The sequence below is a fragment of the Eurosta solidaginis genome, chromosome 3 (genome assembly GCF_040869045.1).
Source record: "Eurosta solidaginis isolate ZX-2024a chromosome 3, ASM4086904v1, whole genome shotgun sequence".
NCBI classification, from domain to species: domain Eukaryota; kingdom Metazoa; phylum Arthropoda; class Insecta; order Diptera; family Tephritidae; genus Eurosta; species Eurosta solidaginis.
Window position 1 is genome coordinate 265,113,271 of NC_090321.1, and position 21,342 is coordinate 265,134,612.

Here is a 21,342-nt window from a genome sequence, read left to right on the forward strand (position 1 = left end):
TCCGGATTTAACTTTTATTTCCGGACTTTTATTTTTAAAAGGCCGAGTTTAACTAGTTCTATCGGACTAAAAAAAATAAAAATACAGATTTTACTTTTATATGTGAACTTTTATGGAAAAAGTTCGAAAAATAAAAAGGATGCATGATTCGACATGATATTGCTTTAAGGATACCTGGGAACTCAAGCATTTGCACCTAGGACAATTTTTTAACCAGGACTTTTTCGACTCCGAAAAAAAATAGTTATTATTTTCCGTCCCAGCTTGTAAAACTTTGAAAAATTGCACTCTAGGTAAAAATGGCGTTCAATGCCGAGCTAAGTAACATAAAATTGATCACAGGGGACATCTTCTAACCAATTATTTTCTAGCAGAAGATAATATGTAGGCAGTTAGGCCAACACTTCTGATCTAAATCCTTATACCGTAAAATTATTCTCAATGCAGAATAGCAATTATAATATATATGCTTAACGTGAGTAACTGCCTCTTGAGGCTCAACCTCATGGTGTCAAACACACGGATCTAATTGCCCAACGAAACAACTCCATGTTTCCAACCCAAATACTTCAGTGCCGAATCTTTCATACCAAATTAGCTTGTAATCGGGTGTACAATTGCAAGGTATTACCTTTATTAGATACAAGGTCTATCTAAATCTTTGCCATTTTATGGATAATGACATCTAGTTGCAAGTGTTCCATTATAATGAACAACGTTTTTTGAGCAAAAGGATAACCTGCATCACAATAAAGGGATGTGATAACAATCTTTTTGTATTGGATTGTATGAAATTTTCGTTCGAGTATACGACTTAAACCATTTTAGTCAACCATATTACTCATAATATAACTGGCCCTAGCGAAGGTCGAGCAAATGCAGTTAAATTTTGCTCCGCCGTATCATCCTTCTTCAGACTGATCACAATACTCATTTTGACCTTATCGATGGCGGGATTGAGGCACTGAAAATGTGTCACCAGGAATAGCAGAACAAAGCAGGAAGGACAGTAAAATCTAAATTTTAGTTTCTTAACCTCATCCTTCATAAAGGCAACATTTACGCTTCTCACACAAACCCTTATGGATAGAAAATATTTTGTAATCCTATCCTACTCAGATCATGAAGGGCACCAATTCACTGCCAGTTAAGTAATCAACCGTAGTCAGGAATATACATTTCAATGGCGTTTTACGACACGCATGACCTATTGCGGGTATATTCTAAAACTTTCAAAGAAAAAAATAAAATTTCAAAACTTAAAAAAAAAAACCCAATAACCGTTAGAACTGGGTAGCACAACCACTTGAAATGCGATTCGGCCACCGAACACACTTTCATAACTTCACCAAAGAATACTCTAACACACATACACACATAGAAAAATACGCACCTTATGCATTCATTTGGATATTTTTTACAGTCTGTAATGCAGCGAAAACGTTCCCAATGCATCCAACCCATTGGCGGTGTCCTTGCTAAACCATTTTCCAATGCTTGTGTAGCATGGTACGAGAGCAAGAGTGGAAATAGTATTTTGAACAGCATTTTGTTTATGGCTTTTTAGTATATTATTTTTTTTTTTTGCTTAATTACTTTTAATTAATATATTTAATTTTTTTATATAATTTTTTTAAATATTTTTTTATATTTTTGTAAGATTTTTTATATAATAATTTTAATATTTTTTTTTAATAATAATTTAATTTGGAATATCACTTTTTTCTACGGCAGTATTTTAAATAATTATTTTATTATCCTTTTGGCTCCTTACTGTTTCGAAGTCCTTTTTCGCAGCCAATTTTTTAGTTTCGCACTTAGCAGTCGCTTGTACATTTAATATTTATTCTTGTTCAATGGATGTAAGTGGTTTATATACATATGTTTTTGCAGCGACTAGATAAGTAACTTATTTTCTTCGTTCCCTTTCTTTTTTCGGGTGCTGGTGCAAGTGGTGTACGGTTCATGGGGTGTGTAGACCTTATTAGATATCAGCCAATATACTCTAATTCTAATTTAAAACTAAAAAAAAAATACGGCGGCAATCTATACACGAAGTGCCCGCACACTTCTATAACATTTTAGCTCGACAACAACAACAAACATCCACTTTACGTTGACACACTACATAATGTTGCGAGCTAAATGTGACCGCGCACAGTCTTATCAGTTTAAGTTTAGATTCTGTATTGAAGTTCAACGTTGTTTGCGCTCTTTATCGCAATTTAATTTAATTATTTAAATTTTTTCTTTCATTCTTCTCTTGTTCATATATCACTCTCTCTCTCGCCGTTTTCACTCTCTATAAATATGTAATTTGTTAATTTCGGACTTCTTTTCTTTAAGCGCTCCCACTTTTAATTAAATATTACTAACTAGACATTATTGCAGGCAAATGCATTTATCCAACCTCACGAGCTCAAGCTAAAGCACGAACTCAATTTCCCCATTCAATTAAATCAAACGACAACGTAATACTTGTATTTACGTATAAGGAGTCCCCGATGCAGGAGAAGATGGAATACGAAAATACAAAATATAAAACTAAGCCGCTCAGCACACACAAACCGGGACGTCTTGTATGTGAGAAGTCATAAGCAAGAATTTGACTACACATTTTGTTATGTGCTGGTGCCTTCTACTTACTGCCTGATTTTACAGTGGCGTAGAGCATTAGTAGACCGCAGTATGCATTATTCGAAACTTAAGACATTTAAGAACTCCGCCTCAAGAATATAATGAGCATCAAAAGGCCCTCAGAGACATCCACAAAAAGGCTTCTGACTACTACGCCAGAGATGGCCCGGTCAACCTCGTTCTTAAAGACAAATATACAGAACTCGCAGTTGAGGAAAGCAACCTACCTAGGGGGACGCGCTTCACTCTAGCTCAACTTCGATCTGGATAGAATAATAAGTAAAACTCTTACTTATCCAGAATCAACCCCCTTTTATCCGTATTTCCTGCTTGAAATGTGTCCCCATATGACACCAACCATCTTTTCAATTGCAATGTGGAACCAACGCATCTAACACCCTTATCTATCTCCTCTCCTTGGACTCCCATTAGAAGATATCGATGAAAACTTGTGAGTGGTCGCTCCTATTGGATGGGGAATGACTTCTACAACAAGATTAACCGCAGTTTACATGGACGAAACAAATTTTTCTCTATTCAACTAAGATAGCACCAAATTATGATTTGCTCTAGACCTTTAAATATGCGTGATCCACGAAATAACAATGTGGGGTGATTGTACCCCTTGGTCGAACATACTCAATCCCAACTACTATTGAACTACTCAATTGCTGTAACTGATCCATTGAAGCCCTGGATTACGGAGTTTTGAGCCTTGCACGTAAAACCGACTACCAAACTTTTCTGACAAAGCACTTTAGCGAGCTAAGACAAAGACCCGATTCGCCAGATTCGTAGTAGGGCCGATGGAGTAGACTTAGTGGGCGATAATCTCTTGAATGCAAATGGTCAGGCAAGAAGTCGAAAAATCATTGTGTCGTCTTTTACAGTGATCCCCATAACAAGGTGGTTTTTAGCAATAACATAGATAATCTGCATTTTCATCCCGATTGAAGAAGCACACACGTACAACGACTCTAATATCTTGTTTGGGTAATGCTGCGAATAAACAGGCTTTTACCAGATATTGGTCCAGCACCATTGGGTACTAGCCTAACGGGCGTTTAACCGATTTGATTCTTTAACGTCGTCATCTAAAGAGCAATAAGCTATCAATTCGAATCTCATTACCTTTTGCTGCACCCTTTACTTCCTGGTGGTACTGAAGCGAGACAAGGGCAGAAGGAGCTCCTTCTGCTACAGAGAGTTTTCATCAATTCATACAAAGAGGAGAAAAGTACAGTACAGCAATTTTATGTACGAGTTTTTTGCTTTTGGATTTTTACATTATCGTTGTCTTAGGTCATAAATGCTGTTAGTAATATCATTTTGTGGCACCTCGCAATGTGATGTGGCTGAAATATGGCCCTTTGTAACACAAGGTTCCAGAAGAAAAGCATCCATACAACTTTCCGACAGACAAACGCGCGAAACTGAAGCGATGGCCAAGCCCTAGAACCAATGTCGACTCCTCCAAGAAGCAAAGACTAGAAAAGCTGAAAGATTTTCTTTATTTTTGTAGCTATTTTCCCCGTTTTAAGGATATTTGTTGTGTGTATGTATAATAATGTTCCCTCTTGAATAGCCTCTATTGGGTTCCATCGGCAACGAGTCCTGGCAGTGATCTTCGATTGAATATAGGTAAAATATCTTAATTAAATTATCTTGGCGTGGTGGCGTGGTCCCATTCGGACTCCCTCCTGTATACGCTCTTTTAACCAAACAAGTAGATATCTTTGAAAGCCCACCTGTCATACATGGGCAAAGGGTTTGAAGTGTTCAGTTTGTGACGCTAAGGGTCGATCGATCCGTTGGCAGTCGCTTTGTCAATCAATGAAATTACAAAGAAACATTTTTATTCATTGAACTGACAGCTAGTAAGTACCTATTTATGTTTTTATGTAAATTAGATATACATAGTGATAGAACGATACGAGTACTGAGTGAGTAGTATCGATACTTTTCCGAAAAATACTCGAGTATTTTGTATCGATGCTTTTCTCCAAGTACTGAGTAAAGTATCGATACTTTACCAAGTGCCGATGGTCTAAATGTTTAAGGTCAACAAAATTCAGTCAACAACATAACTTGAACAAAAACTAAGATCTTCGGCGATGTGGTACAAACTCTATATTTCACATAAACCGACTTTTTGAAAATCGTGAAATGGGAAACGATTTCTGCCCATGATGGTAAAAGAAAAGTATGTGTTTAGTGTCCAGAATTACTAACTCCAACAAAATTATGAACAGCTGCTAACTCCATAAAATGTCAATACATTTTAAATTGTCATGCAATAGAGCTTTTCGTTTTACTGTAAAATTTTTGTGAGTGGAGTTAGCAGTTTTACAGCGTCGTTGGCGATATATTGGTACTGAAAACGGTCGGAATCAGATTATATCCACGCTCGACTTCAAAAATGGAAAAAGGGACGATGCCATAACAAAGACGAGCACTGAAGTGGGTAAACTTGACGAGTGGCTTAACTATACGATGCAGAAAAAATGTGTTACAACTTTGTAAAATGGGCGGGGCATCGCCCACATTAAGTAGAAGAAAAGTTTTGAAAGCCGTTGATATCACTTTGATCTGAGAAAAATCGGATAAAGACCCCCAAAAGTTAAAAAATATATGCTTACGGTTTTAATTATAACATAATTTGCAATATATACATGATACGCAATAACACTACCAGTAAAGATATGGTAGTGCAAAGTACGAATGTTTAGAAAAAACGGAAATCGTTATGATCCCCCCTTCTATTTAGTTAATATCTCCACAAAACGTTTATTGCATTAAAAAAATTTTGAGTTGATTTACCTCAGATGAGATTTAGGCCGAGCTTCTCTTCCAACTAGCGTCGTGCTATTTTTAATTTTCCATACAAATTGGGGGACGAGACATCCATATCTTATGCCGACTCCAAACGGCATCTGCAAGTCAGAGAAGCTTTTACCGAGAAGCTTTTCATGGCAGAAATACACTCCGAGTGCTTGCGAAATCGCCACCGGAGGGTCACCCCGTTTAGAAAACGTGTTTCTTTTGAAAGAACTTTTTTGATGCCATAAGTCGATTTAAGATCGACCATTTTTATTGAAATTAAATAAAAATAAATGTAAGGCGCGATAACCTCCGAAGAGATCTAAGGCCGAGCTTCTCTTCCAATTTGCGTCGTGCTCCTCTTGTTTTTCCCTACAAATTGGCCGGACGGGACCTACATGTTTTATGCCGACTCCGAACGGCATCTGCAAGGCAGATGAGTTTTCACTGAGAGCTTTTCATGGCAGAAATACACCCGGAGCGCTTGCCAAACACTGCCGAGGGGCGACCCCGCTTAGAAAAATTTTCTTCTAATTGAAAAACCTTAGAGTTTGATGATGCTTTTCCCGGGATGTGAACCCAGGGCATACGGTGTGTTAGGCGGAGCACGCTACCATCACACCACGGTGGTCGCCATTAGTTAAGTACATAATTAATTTTTATGATAGCAAATGTTGTGTAGCCTCTTACGGAAAACGATATTTGAATATTTATAACTATTTTCTTTTAAAACATTTCGTTCGTGACGTTTCTCTTTAAACGTATACTGGCTGAATAATGTGTGGTTTTTTCCAACCTTAAACTTCCTGACTTGTTTTCTACTAAATTGAAAACATACGATCTCGTTTAAGAAAAAATTTTCTTCTTTTGGTAAAAATTCCGAAGTACTCACTTGGATGGAGTACACTCGATACCCCTAACTGAGTATGAGTACTAGGATCAATACTTTGATCCGAGTATTTTAAATGAATTTTAAAATTATCGATACCACTTTTTTCATAAGTTCTATCACTAGGTTTACAGGTTTCACATTAGCGGGAAATTGCTAATTTTTTTATTGTTTTATTTTTACTGCACTTTTTTTTACTTCAGAATTAAGTGACTAGTGCACATGCTTTTCTTTGTTTTAAGGTTCTTTTTTCGCTCTTCACTTCCCGCGCGTTAAAATTGAATTCGAACGCACAACGTGCACCCGCACTTTCTTTAATTTCCCAATTAATCGTCCATAATATCCAAACAAAAAATGCAAATGAGAACTCCTGGCGATAGTAAAACGTAACATTAAAAGGCCCCCCTTGTTCGTATGGATCCGTTGGCTGATGGGAAAGAAATGTGTTGTCGTATCGCCGCTCCGGTGGAGCACCGCATGTAATATGTATGAATTGTTTTGATTCAATTGTTGTAGTTTATGCTTTTGTTGGGGTTTTTTTTTTTTGTTTGTTTGATTTTGTTGTTAATTTGTTACGTACGTATGTTTGTTGTTTGTTGTAATTGTACGATGATCACAATTTGCTGATCTGTCAGGTTAGACTGGTTTTGTGAGTGTTGATGATCGAAATCGTTGAATTTCCATTTTTAATTTATTTAACGGTAACTCTAAAATCCTGCTTTTTAAAACTATTTTGACGTCAAAAGAACATAAATAAAGAAGGGCAATAGTTTGCAATCATGTGAGAATTTTTGTATATATGCATATGTATGTGTTAGGTACAGAAATGCATCAGTGTAATCTTCACAGGTGAATCAGTATGCTGGTACGTACAGTAGCGAGCAAATAAATAGATTGTTGGCGAGCATATCAACTAATATGGAGCTAAGCGTCACCTTTGAATCAATTGTCACAAAGCAACTGGCTTTTACAGTATCTTCAGCAGTGGACCTGTCACAACATGGTTTTTGCAAGGGAAGTCCACTGTGTCTAACTTGCTGGAGATCACAACCCTTGTATCCAATAACTCCAGGACGAACTGCAAAGTTGATGTCATTTACACTGATTTCAGTAAGGCGTTTGATAAAGTTTCCAATTCCTTACTCCTACTAAAACTCGATCGATTGGGTTTCTGATTCACGGCTTCTCTCTTGGGTTTCTTCGTACTTGGAAGGAAGAAAGCAAATCGTTGTGTTTAACAATTGTTTGTCTGAATTCATCAAGGTATCTTCTGGAGTTCCCCAGGGCAGTCACCTTGGCCCAGTGTTGTTCCTGCTCTTCATTAATGACCTCCCAAATGTTTTCAAGCGCTGTATGCCGCTGATGATGTCAAACTGGTTATGCCCATTCGCTCACCTGAAGATAGGGCACTTCTTCAATCGGATCTGAATAACCTAGTTGAGTGCTGTAATGTAAACGTCATGTCACTAAACTTACCGAAGTGCAAGTTTATGTGTTTTACGAGGAAATATTTTAAATCCCATCAGTGCTTAATAGGTGATTATATCATTAAGCAAGTCACAAACTTTACTGATCTTGGCGTTATAATGGACCCTAAACTAGACTTCAAATTACATATCGAATCGTGTGTGAATAGGGCTAGAGGGACTTTGGATTTCGTAAAAACGTGGTCAAAGGGATTCAATGACCCCTATGCCACCAAAAAAATTTTTTTTATCGTTAGTAAGACCTATATTGGAATATGCTTCCATTATCTGGAACCCGCGTTATCAGATTCATAGCAAAAAATTGGAATCGGTCCAAGAGCAATTTTTGCTTTTTGCTTTAAATCATTTGCCTTAAAACTTTTAAAGGTGCCTTCACTACAGAGCCGTAGGGAGATGCTTGGCGTTTTATTCATAGTAAAACTATTAAGAGGGATGAAAAACAGTTCATTTCTGCTTGGCGAGGTGATGCTTAATGTCCATTTTAGGCCCTCTCGGTATTTCCAACCGCTACATTTAATTACATGTAAATCGAATTTTCAAATGCATAAACTTCTTCATTGTCTGTGTCAATATTTCAATAATCACTGCAATAATATTGATACTTGTGACACACTTTACAGTCAGCCCTATTCTGCATTTCGACTTGGATTGGAATTTTTCGATTTGGCAATTTTGGTATTCTGTGTTCCAATCTCTTTCGATCCAACTTCGAATCGTTCGATTTTTTGTATTCTGCATTTCGATCGTAGTTCCGTTTTTCTAAGTTGAAAATTAGTTGGCGGAAAAATATTTTCTTTTTATTTTTTTATTAATTTGTAACAGAATTTTAACAAAAATGTAAGTAAAACTTGTTAAGAAACGTAGAAGGCTTGATGATGATTGTTTTTTATATGTTTCCAGGTCAAAAACAACATGTCGATGTCGAAGTCCTTGGACGTATTTGCCCCGCAAAGTATCTATCACATACTTGAAAGCATCTTTGTTAAGTCGAAAGTTTTTTTTGAACCTAAATAAGAAAATAAGTCATTAAACTTTACCACTTTTAAGTTCAATTTCTTACAATTCGTCACTCATCTCAAATGGATTACACAAATTTCGCAATATCTGCCTTTCCATTCTCGCCTGGCAGTTTTCGTATGCGTTGCTTTCCAACTCCATAAATAATGCCGCGGCTATTGATTCCATTATAATAGACAGCTATAATTTGTGTCTGTTCGTTGGGTCCAGTTATATGCCAAAGCTAGCTACCGGGCGTAGAGGAAGGTGAAGCGAAAACGTAAACAATCCTTGCGGAAAGAATAAATAAACCTTTATAAAGTATTTTAGGCCAGTGCAATGAAATTAGCATCCTTAAAATTCAGAAAATGTCAACTATATTCGTGCAGGAATCTGTTTTAACAAAACTTGGTGGCCACGGCAGGGAATTGGCCAAAAGAACGACGAAAACACACTTACAATTATGAAAGCACTTCACTCAAAAAAATATAACACTGCGGCAATATTTTTTATTGCTTTTTTTTGTACAAAATGGCGTGGATAATAAAATATAAACGTTTTTTAGCATTTTTTACAAATTTTCTTTAATTTATTTTGTTCCAATGTTCACACATTCCGTACCAACAGCTGATTTCGAAAAATCATTTGGTCTTCCTCTTCTCTTTACGATTCCGTCGTAATGCAGAATACCAAACTTCAATTAAAGCGGAGCGTAGAACGGGAACGTAATCGAAATGCAGAATAGGGGTGAGTATAAAAAAATATATACTCACTGCCTTAAACTCATAATATTTTTCAAAATTAACCTGTTAAACTAAATCTGATACCAGCTCCTGTTACTTTGGGCGGGTGGCTTGGAATCACGTCTTTCCAACCTCCCACATATAGCAGCCCTACTTATTGTGTGTTAAATATACATCAGCTCCTCGAAATCAAGTCCATTCCGACAGCACCAATAATAAATTCCGTTGCTCAGCATCACAGTCCATCCCGACAACTGATTTCATAATATATATACATACATATTTTATAATATAATTTTGCTCACTATGTATGCTTCTGTAATTTATTCTATAATCCGCAATTATATTTAGTCTGATTAATTGTAAAATAAATAAATAAATAAAGGATTGAAAGAAAGGATGGAAATTCGATAAAATTTTTACGGGGGTGGACTGTATCGTATATTCTATTTGGGCCTACTTCGGCACCATTTCGTGAACATTTCAGGATGACTTCATAATCATTTCCAGATTACATCGAAACCAATTCGGAATAGTTTCAGGATCACTTCGGGATTATATTAGGTATCATATCGGGAAAACTTCAGCATCATTTCGACACTGTTTGGAGACAGTTTAAGCATTTTTCTGGTACCCTTCGGGACTATTTCCCGGCAACCAATAAAATAAACACATAAGTAATTAAAACTCCTTTAACTTAAACAAGTACGGGAGCTATCTCGAAATTTTTCCAAAAACAATTCTGAATTGATACTGAAATTTTTTTGAATTGGTTCCAAAAAATCTCGAAATGATTCTGAACTGATTCGGGAACCGTTCCGAAACGGTTTGGAAATAGTCTTAAAATCATTCGAAGTTGTCCCGAAATGATACCTAAAATAATCCGGGAGTGATTCTGATATTGTTCCGAGTTGCTTTCGATATACATTCAGAAAAAATACTTACTTAATATGAGGAAAAACATTTCAATCCTGCAGGCATAGATAAAGGTGGCACTGAGCTGCATATAAGTTGATATGCGCACCACGCATCGCCGGCCTTTCATATAAAATAATGTAAGTGGAATATTAACGCATAGTAAGCAGCAACCGTAGAGGGATATAAGCTTTTGAATCACTAGCACTTCAGTATTCTGACCGAGTTCGACTTCATCCCTGGCACGATAGACTACTCTGCGGCTTTCGCTACTCTTTCCACATTCACCACTCATACTCCCGCAATAGAGGAATAGTGTGGGGAGTTAATATGGGACGGGAGTCTGATGAACCTGTTCACGGATGGATCCAGGCTGAACCGGAGGGTTGGGGTGGACTATTCTGCCATGAGCTCGGTGTTATCCGGACATACTGTGTGTTATCCAAATACTGTGACGGCTTGCAGGCGAAGTTCTCTGCTACAAATTATGCCTTCATAGGATGCTAACCACCTCCATAACTGTTGGGGTATTTATCCTCTAACCAGATAAGCAGGCGTGATGTCGAGGGCCGGAGGGAGTGATTGACTTCACTTTAGGTGGGATTTATCTTCTTTTTTGATTCAACTTATCTAGACATAAGGATATTCCTGGCAACTGTCAGACCAATGCCTAGATCCCGGCAGGCACTGACGAGCTAAACGCGAATACTTATGAGTTTGATGGACACTTGTTCCCTGTTTCTGGGCAGGTGAGAGCTAAACAAGCGTTGGGCTGACACCAACTCTTAATGTGTGTGAAGCCTTTTCTGGCCCGTTGCTGACTCATGCACTCGGCGGAGATCTAGTCGTTTGAGAAAGGTTATCTGGTCTTAGTTATTGAAGTGTTAACAGGGCACCTTCCAATGGGAGTCCATGCTGTGCGCCTAAATATACTAAACAATCCTGTTAGCTGTATGTAGACGAGATGGAAGCATTCAATCATTTCAATGCTCAGCTGTCCAGCCTTGGCGAGAACGAGGCCAAAATAATTATATCGGAAGGTAATAGACTCACCGAGGCAAATTTCCAAGATCGATATTCGCCTTCTGCATAACTTTATCGTTGCCATAGGCAATAGCTGCGCCTAAATAACTGGAAGCCAGTTTTATAGTTAAAGTATGTGGCAACACAACGGATCAAAATTAAATTGCACAAGTGAGCTTTTCTGTAACTGGATACCCACCAAATCTAACCTACCTAACCTAGTATGTATCACAGTTTCACGACTATTGATGCCAATTGGATAAAGGAGTTCAAGTCCTCCTCAACTTGTCCTTCTCAACTCAGTCGAGGTCTTAGCGTTCCTCTGCTTTTCAATGCGGCCGAAGCATCTTCTTCAATTCTCATAACATTACCAAGCCAGCGAAGCCATTTCGCTTTTATTCTTAACACTACGATCATGTCTGAGTAAAGCTGAAACAACTAATCATTGAACTTCTTTCACTACATACGGCTGGCATGACGAACTAGAAAGTAAGGCTTTCAGACAACTTTTCAACCAAATACTTCCAGAGTCATCCCATCTTCTCGACACAATCCATGTCAATTCAAAGTACCACTTTTTCGTAAGAATGGTTTTCCCTTTGGCGTCTAAGCTGAAATTGATTTCGATAATTATGCTTCGGCTGGACCGAATTCCTTCACAGTCTCGTACTTATGTACATGGTGTTCAATTGTTCTTGTTTTGTAGTTCATTTTGCCCTCGCTCACAATATTTTATGTGGGTTAACTTTATGTGACTATAAAAAAATTATAAACTAATAACGGTTGTCTGGCCTTCGGAATAAGATTAAACAAATCGAGAGGCAATCAAAATTCGAAACCTGGGCCCATTCGCATTGCTCAATCAGTTGGAACATTCTCGAGCATTCCATGGATAATTGTAGATTTCGGCCAACTTGATAAATAGTGCCAATATATTTAAAACAAGTAGATCCATCAGACGGTATGCTGCCTGAAAGGAGAAACGTGAAAATTTGGCATAAAATGACCTAGTTCCTAGGAATGGAACATATATAAACGCTTAGTTTATCTATTGAGGATTTATTGTAGATTAGTGCATGCGTAAACGTGGTCTTATTCAACTGTAAAGTTATTGCCAAATCTTATCGCAATAATTTATTATTCAAAAAAAAAAAAAAAATTATAAAAATAAAAGGCGCTATATACCTCCGAGGAGATTTAGGCCGAACTTCTTTTCCAATCTGTGTCGTGCTTCTTTCAATTTTTCATGGCAGAAATACACTTCATGCTTTTGCCATATCACTACCAACAGACATTTTTATTCCAATTGAAAACTTGTTTCTAAAATGTTGACGCTTCCTTTTGTGGGCCTTGAGCCTAGGATCTTTGATGTGGTAGGCAAGCCCGGTACCGCCACAGCACATTGGCAGCCAAATGCTTAGAATTATTTCATACACATTTTCCCAGCAAACATAGTCTACAAAGCTATACACATTTCGGATTGCTGCTTTAGATATGTAGCTAGAAAATCTTCCAGTCGAGATGAATTTTAAAAGCTACACTGGCAATTGGCTAGCGAATAACTACGTAATTAATGCATATTCAATTCATATTAGTGTCCCAGAAATATGTACATTAGGGCAATTCAATCAAGTTTACCAATGCCCCACAATGCTGATAAACAGCGCAAAAAACACCGTAAGCTTGTATGCCAAATTTTAGAGGTTCATGGTTGAAAGGCATTTCCGATTTTCATTGGTCCTTTATTGTTTAGATCGCTATGCTTCTGCAGTATTTCACGAGTCATTCCCTGATGTAAGAGATTATAGAACGAAGCTAGCTTTCAATAAGTTATGCTATGTCTGAATTTAGTTTCCCCGCAAAAATTAGACTGCTGTGCAAAATGACGTCGAGCAACACCATAACTCAGTCAGAATTGGGAAGGACCTCTAAGAGCCGTTCGAAATTAAACGAGGTTTCAGGCAAATTGAGCCACTATTGTACGATTTCTTTAATTTAATGCTGGAGAAAATTATACGTAGCTGCAGAACTTAACCGCTCTGGAGCAATATTCTATAAATGCGTTCAATTATGGCGTATGCTGACGATATTACTAACACCCGTGCCATAAGTTCTCGCTTACTCCAAACTGGAAAAAGAAGCGGAAAAAATGGATTTTATGGTGAATGAGGACGTAACGAAGTACCTGCTGTTATCAAGCAAAGAGTCAGACGCATTTGCGCCTTAGCAAACACGCCACTGTTGGCAGCCATAATTTCGAAATAATTCGTTTATTTAGAAACCTTGCCAATAAATGCTATTTCGAAGGCAGGCAAACGAAAATCATACTCTAGAGATCGCTTTTTGTACCCGTCCTGCTACATATATGGTGCAGAAGCTTGGAACGTATGGAAGTAAAGTAAGAGAGCGGCCCACACTCCGCTGGAAGGACCGGTTGGAAAACGATTTAAGTTCTCTTAGTGTGATCAATTGGCGCCAGATAACACCACGAAAAAGCGACCGCCTTTCTGGACGAACATAACCAGTGAAGCGGCAATTAAGTAAACTAGCTATCAATCGTTGGGTTTATTGTTTCTCATATCTCGGTTTGTTGGGTTTTAATTATTTTTTTAATTTACCTAACTTGAAAGGCACCTCAGTAAATAGTTACTGTGAAAACGACCTTGGCCCGATTCGGTTTCTAATTGAATCGTATTTTATTAGGAGGGCATGTGCGCACATGTTCGAGCAATTATCCAGGCACAAAAAACGCCCTATATTATTATATGTTTTTACTGCCTTTTTGATATGGACGGCAGTACATTGCAATGACTTTTGAATTCGAAATCAAAATAAGATAATTTAAAAAATTTTAAGATAAACGATTTTATTAAAAACAATGTTTACGTTAAGTAATAATAATACTAAAAGCTAGAAAATAATTAGGTAGGTCTTAGGTACTAGTCATCACACTCCTCATCAATCTAAGGCGTTGATCAGACAATTAAATAAAAGCGTTGGATGCGTCAAATTTCTATTGATAGTCATAAATAAGACCAACTGAACCTTAATCAGGTTATGCTAGGCCTCACATTTATCAAGTCAAGTCATCCTCCACCTGCCTATCCCAACTCAGTGAACGTCTCCCCTTCCTCTGCTTCCACATTGCGGCGTAGACTGAAATACTTTCTTGGCGGAAGCGTCTTCGTCCATTCTCATAACATGACCTAGCCAGCGAAGCCTTTGGGTTTTTATTCGCTGCACTATAGTCATATCTGCGTAAAGTTCAGAGAGCCTATAATTATACCTTTTTCGATACTCTTCGTCCGCATCACGGACAGGACCACACATTTACAGAGAACATTTCTCGCGAACACTCCAAGAGCCATCTCATGTTCTCTCGACACTATCCATGATTCCGAGCCATAGATTAGGTATGATGAGCGACTTGTAGAGCGCGATTTTTGTTCGTAAAGAGAGGATTTTACTTTTTTAAATTGCCAACTCAGTCCAAAGTAGCATTTGTTGGCAAGAGTTATATTAATGCGTTCCCAATTTGACGAAATCCTTCACAGTCTCGAATTTATACCTGTCGACAGTGACGTGGCTGCGAAGGCACGAATGCGCCGATTATTTCTTGGAGCAAGTACTTCGCGTTGTAAAAAAGGTAGCCTAAAAAAGGTTCGTAAATGTAGCACAGTGGTTCACTCTAGAGCCTAGGAAAATTATTTGGTGTTCACTACAGCTTTCGATTTCTCGAACATGTTCGAGAAGAGATTTCTCGCGAGTCTCGCCTTCTCGCGAGATTCTCGAATCTCGAATTACTTGTAAGGCTCGAGAGACTCTCGAATCTCGAATTGCTCGTAAGGCTCGCGAGCTCTCGAAATTCAACTTAATCCATTCTTTGGCTGTTTTATATGGAGCTTTCGATTTCTTCTGGAGAACAAGCCAAAATGTCCGCAAAACCACAAGTAAAAAACCCCGAAATGTATAGAATATTACCATATTGTATTACGAGTAATTCGAGAATCTCGAGAGCCTTACGAGTAATTCGTGATTCGAGAATCTCGCGAGAAGCCGTGTTCTTGATGTCTCGTTGTAAAATAAAATCATAGTACAGGTTTACAAGTATGATATGTATGAGAAGGAAACAATTCCTTTCTCTTTCTAACACACTGCGGTTTGACACTTCGGTCAATGTCAAACTATTGTGGAACTCAGTCGAACTTGCGTGGAACATGCGTTTGACACTGACCGAAGTGTCAAAATTACAGGGGGTTGCTGTCGTGGAAAGCGACGCAGGGAAATAGAAAAAGCAGCGGAATATTAGATATTGGTTGCTGTGATAGTAAATTTTTTTAAACGAATTTAGTATGAAAATGTAGTGAACCTATATGGGTCCTAGAGAAAAGTATACAAAAGTCTTGAATTAGGGTATCTGAGAACGCGTAGTTATTCCAGTATTAAGAATACATACACGGCTGCTAAGTCTTTCTACCCGTTCAAAAGTTCTCCGCTAAAAACAGTTTGAAACCGAGGTCGACTGCAATAACCCGTTTAAAAATGTGAAAAGAGAAATTAAAATACGCGTTTTGTCTTGTTATCAATAGTGCAAAGGCGAAAAGGTATTCGAATTATTGTAAGCGAGGCAAAAACGCGTCTATTAATACTTCCCCCAACGGCTTTGGTCATGTTTTAGCAAACGTCCCCGGTAATAAAGTATCACAATTTGTTAATTAAAATTGTCCAAAACATATGGATTTTAAAGAGAGATGTAATTAAGTGCTCCTTTGAAAGAAAATAAGGATATTTCTTTGTAATTTTACAATAAAAGTTTCACGCAGTTTTCGTTAGCAGCTACTACACTTTTTTTGGACCTAAGTACAACAGTGCCAAATAGCATCCACAAAAAAAAAAACGAACAATAACAAGCATTTTATCAGGTGAGCGTGGCTGTGTATGTGCATGCTGCTACATATCTTACTTGTAGACCTGTACTATGCTTCTGGCAAAACAACAAACATTATGAAACTTCAAAAATCCCCAAATACGTCAAAAAATTTTTAGTGGAACTACCTTCGTTTTTATATCATGAGGCATCATGGCTCAACTATATGATTGGCTCATCTCATCAGCTGATTTTATTTTTTTCATTTTACTGGTCAAAAGGAGATGACAAACACAAAATTTAACCAACACATTGACAATTATTTACTGCCGCGGTGGTAAATTTTTTATTAAAAAATAGTACCACATCAATTTAAGTTATGTTTTTAGTAAATGTATATAATTTAGCGCATTATTTTTCCACAACACACAAGAGATTGCAAAGTTTTATGTTTCTCACCATTCCATTCGCCTAACACCAACGTACAGATTTTGACAATCTGAACAAAGTTAGATAAGCAGAAAAACGTACATATTTCGTCGAATAAAGGCAACATGCTCCTACAAACTTTACGACCATTGATTAGATCTAAGTTCCTTCATCGCCTGGTTTACGTATAAAAGTAAAAAATATTAATGATTTTTCGATAGTTTTTTTTTTCAAATCATTTTAGTATACCACTTTAAGTAGCTTTTTTATTTACAAAATTGTAGTAGATCATGACTAAAATGTAAAAGTGTAGTAGATTTTTAACTCAGCTGGTGGTGCAATGTGCCCATCTATGCTATGTTATGTACATACATATACATACTATTTCTTTTATTTTGTTACATGCATGCAAAAACTCAAATAATTAAACATATTACTATTGCAAACTTGTAATAAGGTACAAGGTAGAATTGTATATGCCAGCGCTTTGCATGCGTAGATTTCTGTTGTTGTCCTTCCACGCGAACATTTCAATTGGTTTGAAGTTTGCTGCGAAATCGCCGAACCGTAATGTGGCCTTTATTGTTTTGTTTATTTGTTTTCCATTTTCTGTTTCTATGTTTTTTATAATTTAATTTGTCCAATAGTTTGCTGCCTTTGCGCGTAGTATTTAGTTATGTACATATGTAGGTATGCATTTACAAATGTTTATAGACGCATGCAAAATTATTACAATTAAATTATTATTGTCAACTGTTCGTAAAAGAACATACGATTTTTATAAGTCTCCAACTGTGCACCGAATTTATAAATATATCGCTGAAAAAAAAAATATATATATGTAAATAAAAATTTATACTATATATTTATAAAGCAAGACTCTATTTTTAGGTCGACATAATATACCCAGTAGTAAGTTTTTTTATCATTTAATTAGTATTTGGTGAAGCAGAAAAACAAAGAAAACCTTTTCGTCCCTTAATATATTTTTATTGTATTATAAAAACAATAATACTTTGCAATACAAAATTGTTTCGGCACTCGCGAGGTGCCATCCTCAGTTGGTAGTGTTCAACTAAACATTGTCTAATACACATATCGCAAAATAAGTCCATAAATATTAAAAATGTGCAAACATAATTTACTCAATACAGTACCTATAACAAAAGTATTGAGAAAATGCACAATGAAAAGAACAACAACAATAGCAAGCAAATCATAAGTTTACTGTATGGCTGAAAAAAAGAGTAGAGTACAGTGGGCCAATATCCCGATTCACCGCGACATTTTTGTTTACATAAATATGTAACGATTCTAAGATATTTAATCTATTGATATTAGATTCAGATTTGATCACTTTACAGTCATCCTCATTCAATGCGTGCTCGTTCAATAACGCGCTCCGCGATTCCACTTTTCGGTTTGATATTTTTGATGTACTTCAAATGTTCGCTCATCCTGATACGTACGGTGCGAGTCGACTGGCCTATGTATTTTGCGCCACATACGTCTCCGTCGTTATTGAAATCATAAGGATTTGTTGTTGTTCTTGTCATTGCACATTTTCTCAATACTTTTGTTATAGGTACTGTCTTTAGTAAAGTATGTCTGCATATTTTTAATATTTATGGACTTATTTTGCGATATGTGCATTAGACAATGTTTAGTTGAACACTACCAACTGAGGATGGCACCACGCGAGTGCCGAAACAATTTTGTATTGCAAAGTATTATTGCTTTTATAATACAATAAAAATATATTAAGTGACGAAAAGGAGTTTTTTGTGTTTTTCTGCTTCACCAAATATTTGCGTCGCTTAGCACTCAAAACAAACATATAATTTAATTAGTAATTTGAACGGGGATAACACGCCTCATTTACAGAAAAATTTAATAGTTATACTCACTACTTTATATTTACTAATGCCCTTCTACGAATATAAATTCGACACTGAAAGATTTTATCTATTTGGGAGCTAGCATTAACAGCAAAAACAATGTCAGCTTAGAAATCAAACGGTAAAAAACTCTTGCCAACGAGTGATACTTTGAACTGATTAGGTAATTGATAAGTAAAGTCCTCCCTCATCATACCTGTCCTGATGTCTGGCTCCGAATCATAGCCGGTGTCGAGAGAAGATGAGTTTGCTCTTTGAGTGTTTGAGAGAAAAGTTCTCCGGAAGATTTATGGGCCTGTCCGTGAAGCCCTAGCTGTATGAATTATACGCAGATATGACGATAGCGCCGAGAATAAAAAGCCAAAGGCTTCGCTGGCTAGGTCATGTTATACGAATGGACAAAGACGTTCCGGCCAGAAAGTATTTCAGCCTATACCGCAGTTTGGAAGGAGAGGAAGGCGGAGACCTCCACTGAGTGTGGAGAGGCAGGTGGAGGAAGGCCTCCTTTGGTGCTCCCAATTGGTGTCAGTTATCGCGAAACAGGGATAGCTGGCGTGACTTATTACGAAACGGCCAAAATCGCTGATGCGGTTAAGCGCCGATCAATAATGATGACGATGCCTCTTCTTGTTTTACAACTTTTTACAAATATTTTTCTAAAAACACTGCTTAATTTGAATAAAAAAAAACAGAGTCAGATAGCTGCGTCCCTCCTAATAGCTGTAACCTTAATCTTGAGAGCGCAAACTCCCTTCCTACATCTTCTCTCACTGACGAGACCTTTTTTAAAAGCATGTTACTTCAGAAGGTAGTATCAAATTAGAATGCGCATCATGAGCCTCTTTCTTTTAGTGACAAGAGTAACTTTGCTTGCCCAACGACGTAAGACCTCTACACGATCTTCACCACGGTGCAGTTGGTTCCAGACGTCTCCTGAATATTATCGTGTGCAATCTTGCCTCCTTCTTAGCCAGCTCTATCTGATTGGGATGTTTAGGTGCAGGCTTCGAGAGTACCACCCTCTATAGCTAGCTGATCTACTTTGTTATTACCATCAATTCACCCATGAATAAGGATTCACTATAAGTATATGTTTCTACCTATCCCTATTCTTAGCTGTCCGCAGCAGTTTAAGCTGTTTCCCTCAGTATTTATCCTTCTTTGAGCACGACTACTATCTCCGCATGAAAGAGACTACAATCATCTGGCTGATTGTTAGATCTGCTTGTTTCCAGATCACCTAACTATACCTCAGCCCTTACCGTTTCCATCGGTTCGAATTCAATGGCCATGTACACGTGTAAGGTCTCTTGTGCTTTTTCCGCACCCTTGCGCCTACCTTCCACCTCCAATGTCCAATTTTGTATGGCTGTCCACAAAGCAAGGTCTCCATAGTACAGGATAGACTCCACAGTAACATGTACATCGTCAAGCATCCGATCCGCCACGGAGCTAACTGTTGGAACTAATAACAAATTCAATGCCATCTGCGTACGCCGTAAGTTCACCTATTTACCTGAAACAGCATGCAGTTGAAATTAAGACCATCCACGATCGCCCGTTTCGAGACATTATTGAACGCCCCAGCATACTCCTTGTATTCCAAAGCTTGTTCATGTTATGTTGACACAAACAGTTCTTTGCGGGAGGAGCCCAGTCTTATCCACCATTCCCTTTCGCCAATCTCGTTGGGAGACTTTTAGCCCTGCCCTGCGACTTGCACTCCTATCGATGTTTAAAATACAGCTACATTCGTTCTTACACAATTCACTTTCCACGTCTTTTCCCAGTTTGAATATTCCTCTTACCTTCCTTTTATGAAGACTCAGCCACTTGGCCCACTATGGCAGCTTTGCTTTCCCCTTATTATTGGCATCTTTGATTGGAAGCTATTGGATTCATCTAGCTCCTCCATAGTGGCAACGTCCTTGGGTTACCCAAGTTTTATTTCTAAATACTTCTGGCATATGGTCAAATCCATGGACCTAGGCTTTATTAGGATTCCTCTCTTCTCTACCCTTTTGGGGAAATGCTGAAACTTATCTATCGAAGATCTGAAAAGGCTTGGCCTATCAAGAACCGTTTAAAATTTTTTGATACATCACGATGAGAACTCAACCCTACCCCTGTTGGCTATCGGCAAATTAATACGCGCATATGATCAACCGTTTTTCGTTCCCTTCTTCTTTCAGGTATAAGGATACTCGCCGAAGGTTTGGGGAAGTTTAATCGGTCCAATCAATATCCGTTCAAGAAAATATCATAATTAGGGTGCTAGCCCGATTATCTCGGGAATGATTTCATATGAACAATCAAGATTTTCCAACCACTTCCTTCCCTGAGGAAATTGGGGTCACTTGTTAAATAAACAGGATTCGCCAAGGGTAGATAAGGTCACGAGTGGATCAGGTTGATAATTGGTTTGGAGGATCGTGCTACACAACCCCTTGAATCCCCTTTTCACCAGCCTCTTGTACTTCCCTGTTTCATATTATAATTGAAGCTTTCTCCCGGCCTTCCGATTTCGCATACTAACTTCAAATTCATTTGGAGACATTTTCTCGAATTTAAAAGCCGGAATTGGTTGCATATCAATTTAAAATTTTTTATAATGTTAGAAAGTGCGTTTAAGTACTAC

At 37.6% G+C, this 21,342-nt stretch overlaps 2 protein-coding genes and 1 long non-coding RNA gene across 8 annotated transcripts in view; 1 reads left to right on the forward strand and 2 right to left on the reverse strand.

The window, feature by feature from the left end:
* LOC137245505 (alpha-N-acetylgalactosaminidase) overlaps window positions 1-2,432 on the reverse strand; it is a 30,418-nt gene extending 27,986 nt beyond the window's left edge. Inside the window, exon 1 of the mRNA XM_067776293.1 lies at window positions 1,394-2,432. Coding sequence (XP_067632394.1) covers window positions 1,394-1,548 — 155 coding nt within the window. The 5' untranslated portion in view covers window positions 1,549-2,432. The remainder of the gene's footprint in view (window positions 1-1,393) is intronic.
* Window positions 2,433-8,586: 6,154 nt separating this feature from the next.
* On the forward strand, window positions 8,587-8,928 carry LOC137245506 (uncharacterized). Its single transcript, XR_010951336.1, has 2 exons — window positions 8,587-8,670; window positions 8,734-8,928. It is a non-coding gene; the product is annotated as an uncharacterized lncRNA (long non-coding RNA).
* An 8,085-nt stretch (window positions 8,929-17,013) lies between these two features.
* Hmgs (hydroxymethylglutaryl-CoA synthase) overlaps window positions 17,014-21,342 on the reverse strand; it is a 43,920-nt gene continuing 39,591 nt past the window's right edge. For all 6 annotated transcript variants that reach the window (XM_067776294.1, XM_067776296.1, XM_067776298.1 and 3 more), the window contains exon 3: window positions 17,014-17,625. The gene's annotated coding sequence lies outside the window, so the exon portion shown is untranslated. The remainder of the gene's footprint in view (window positions 17,626-21,342) is intronic.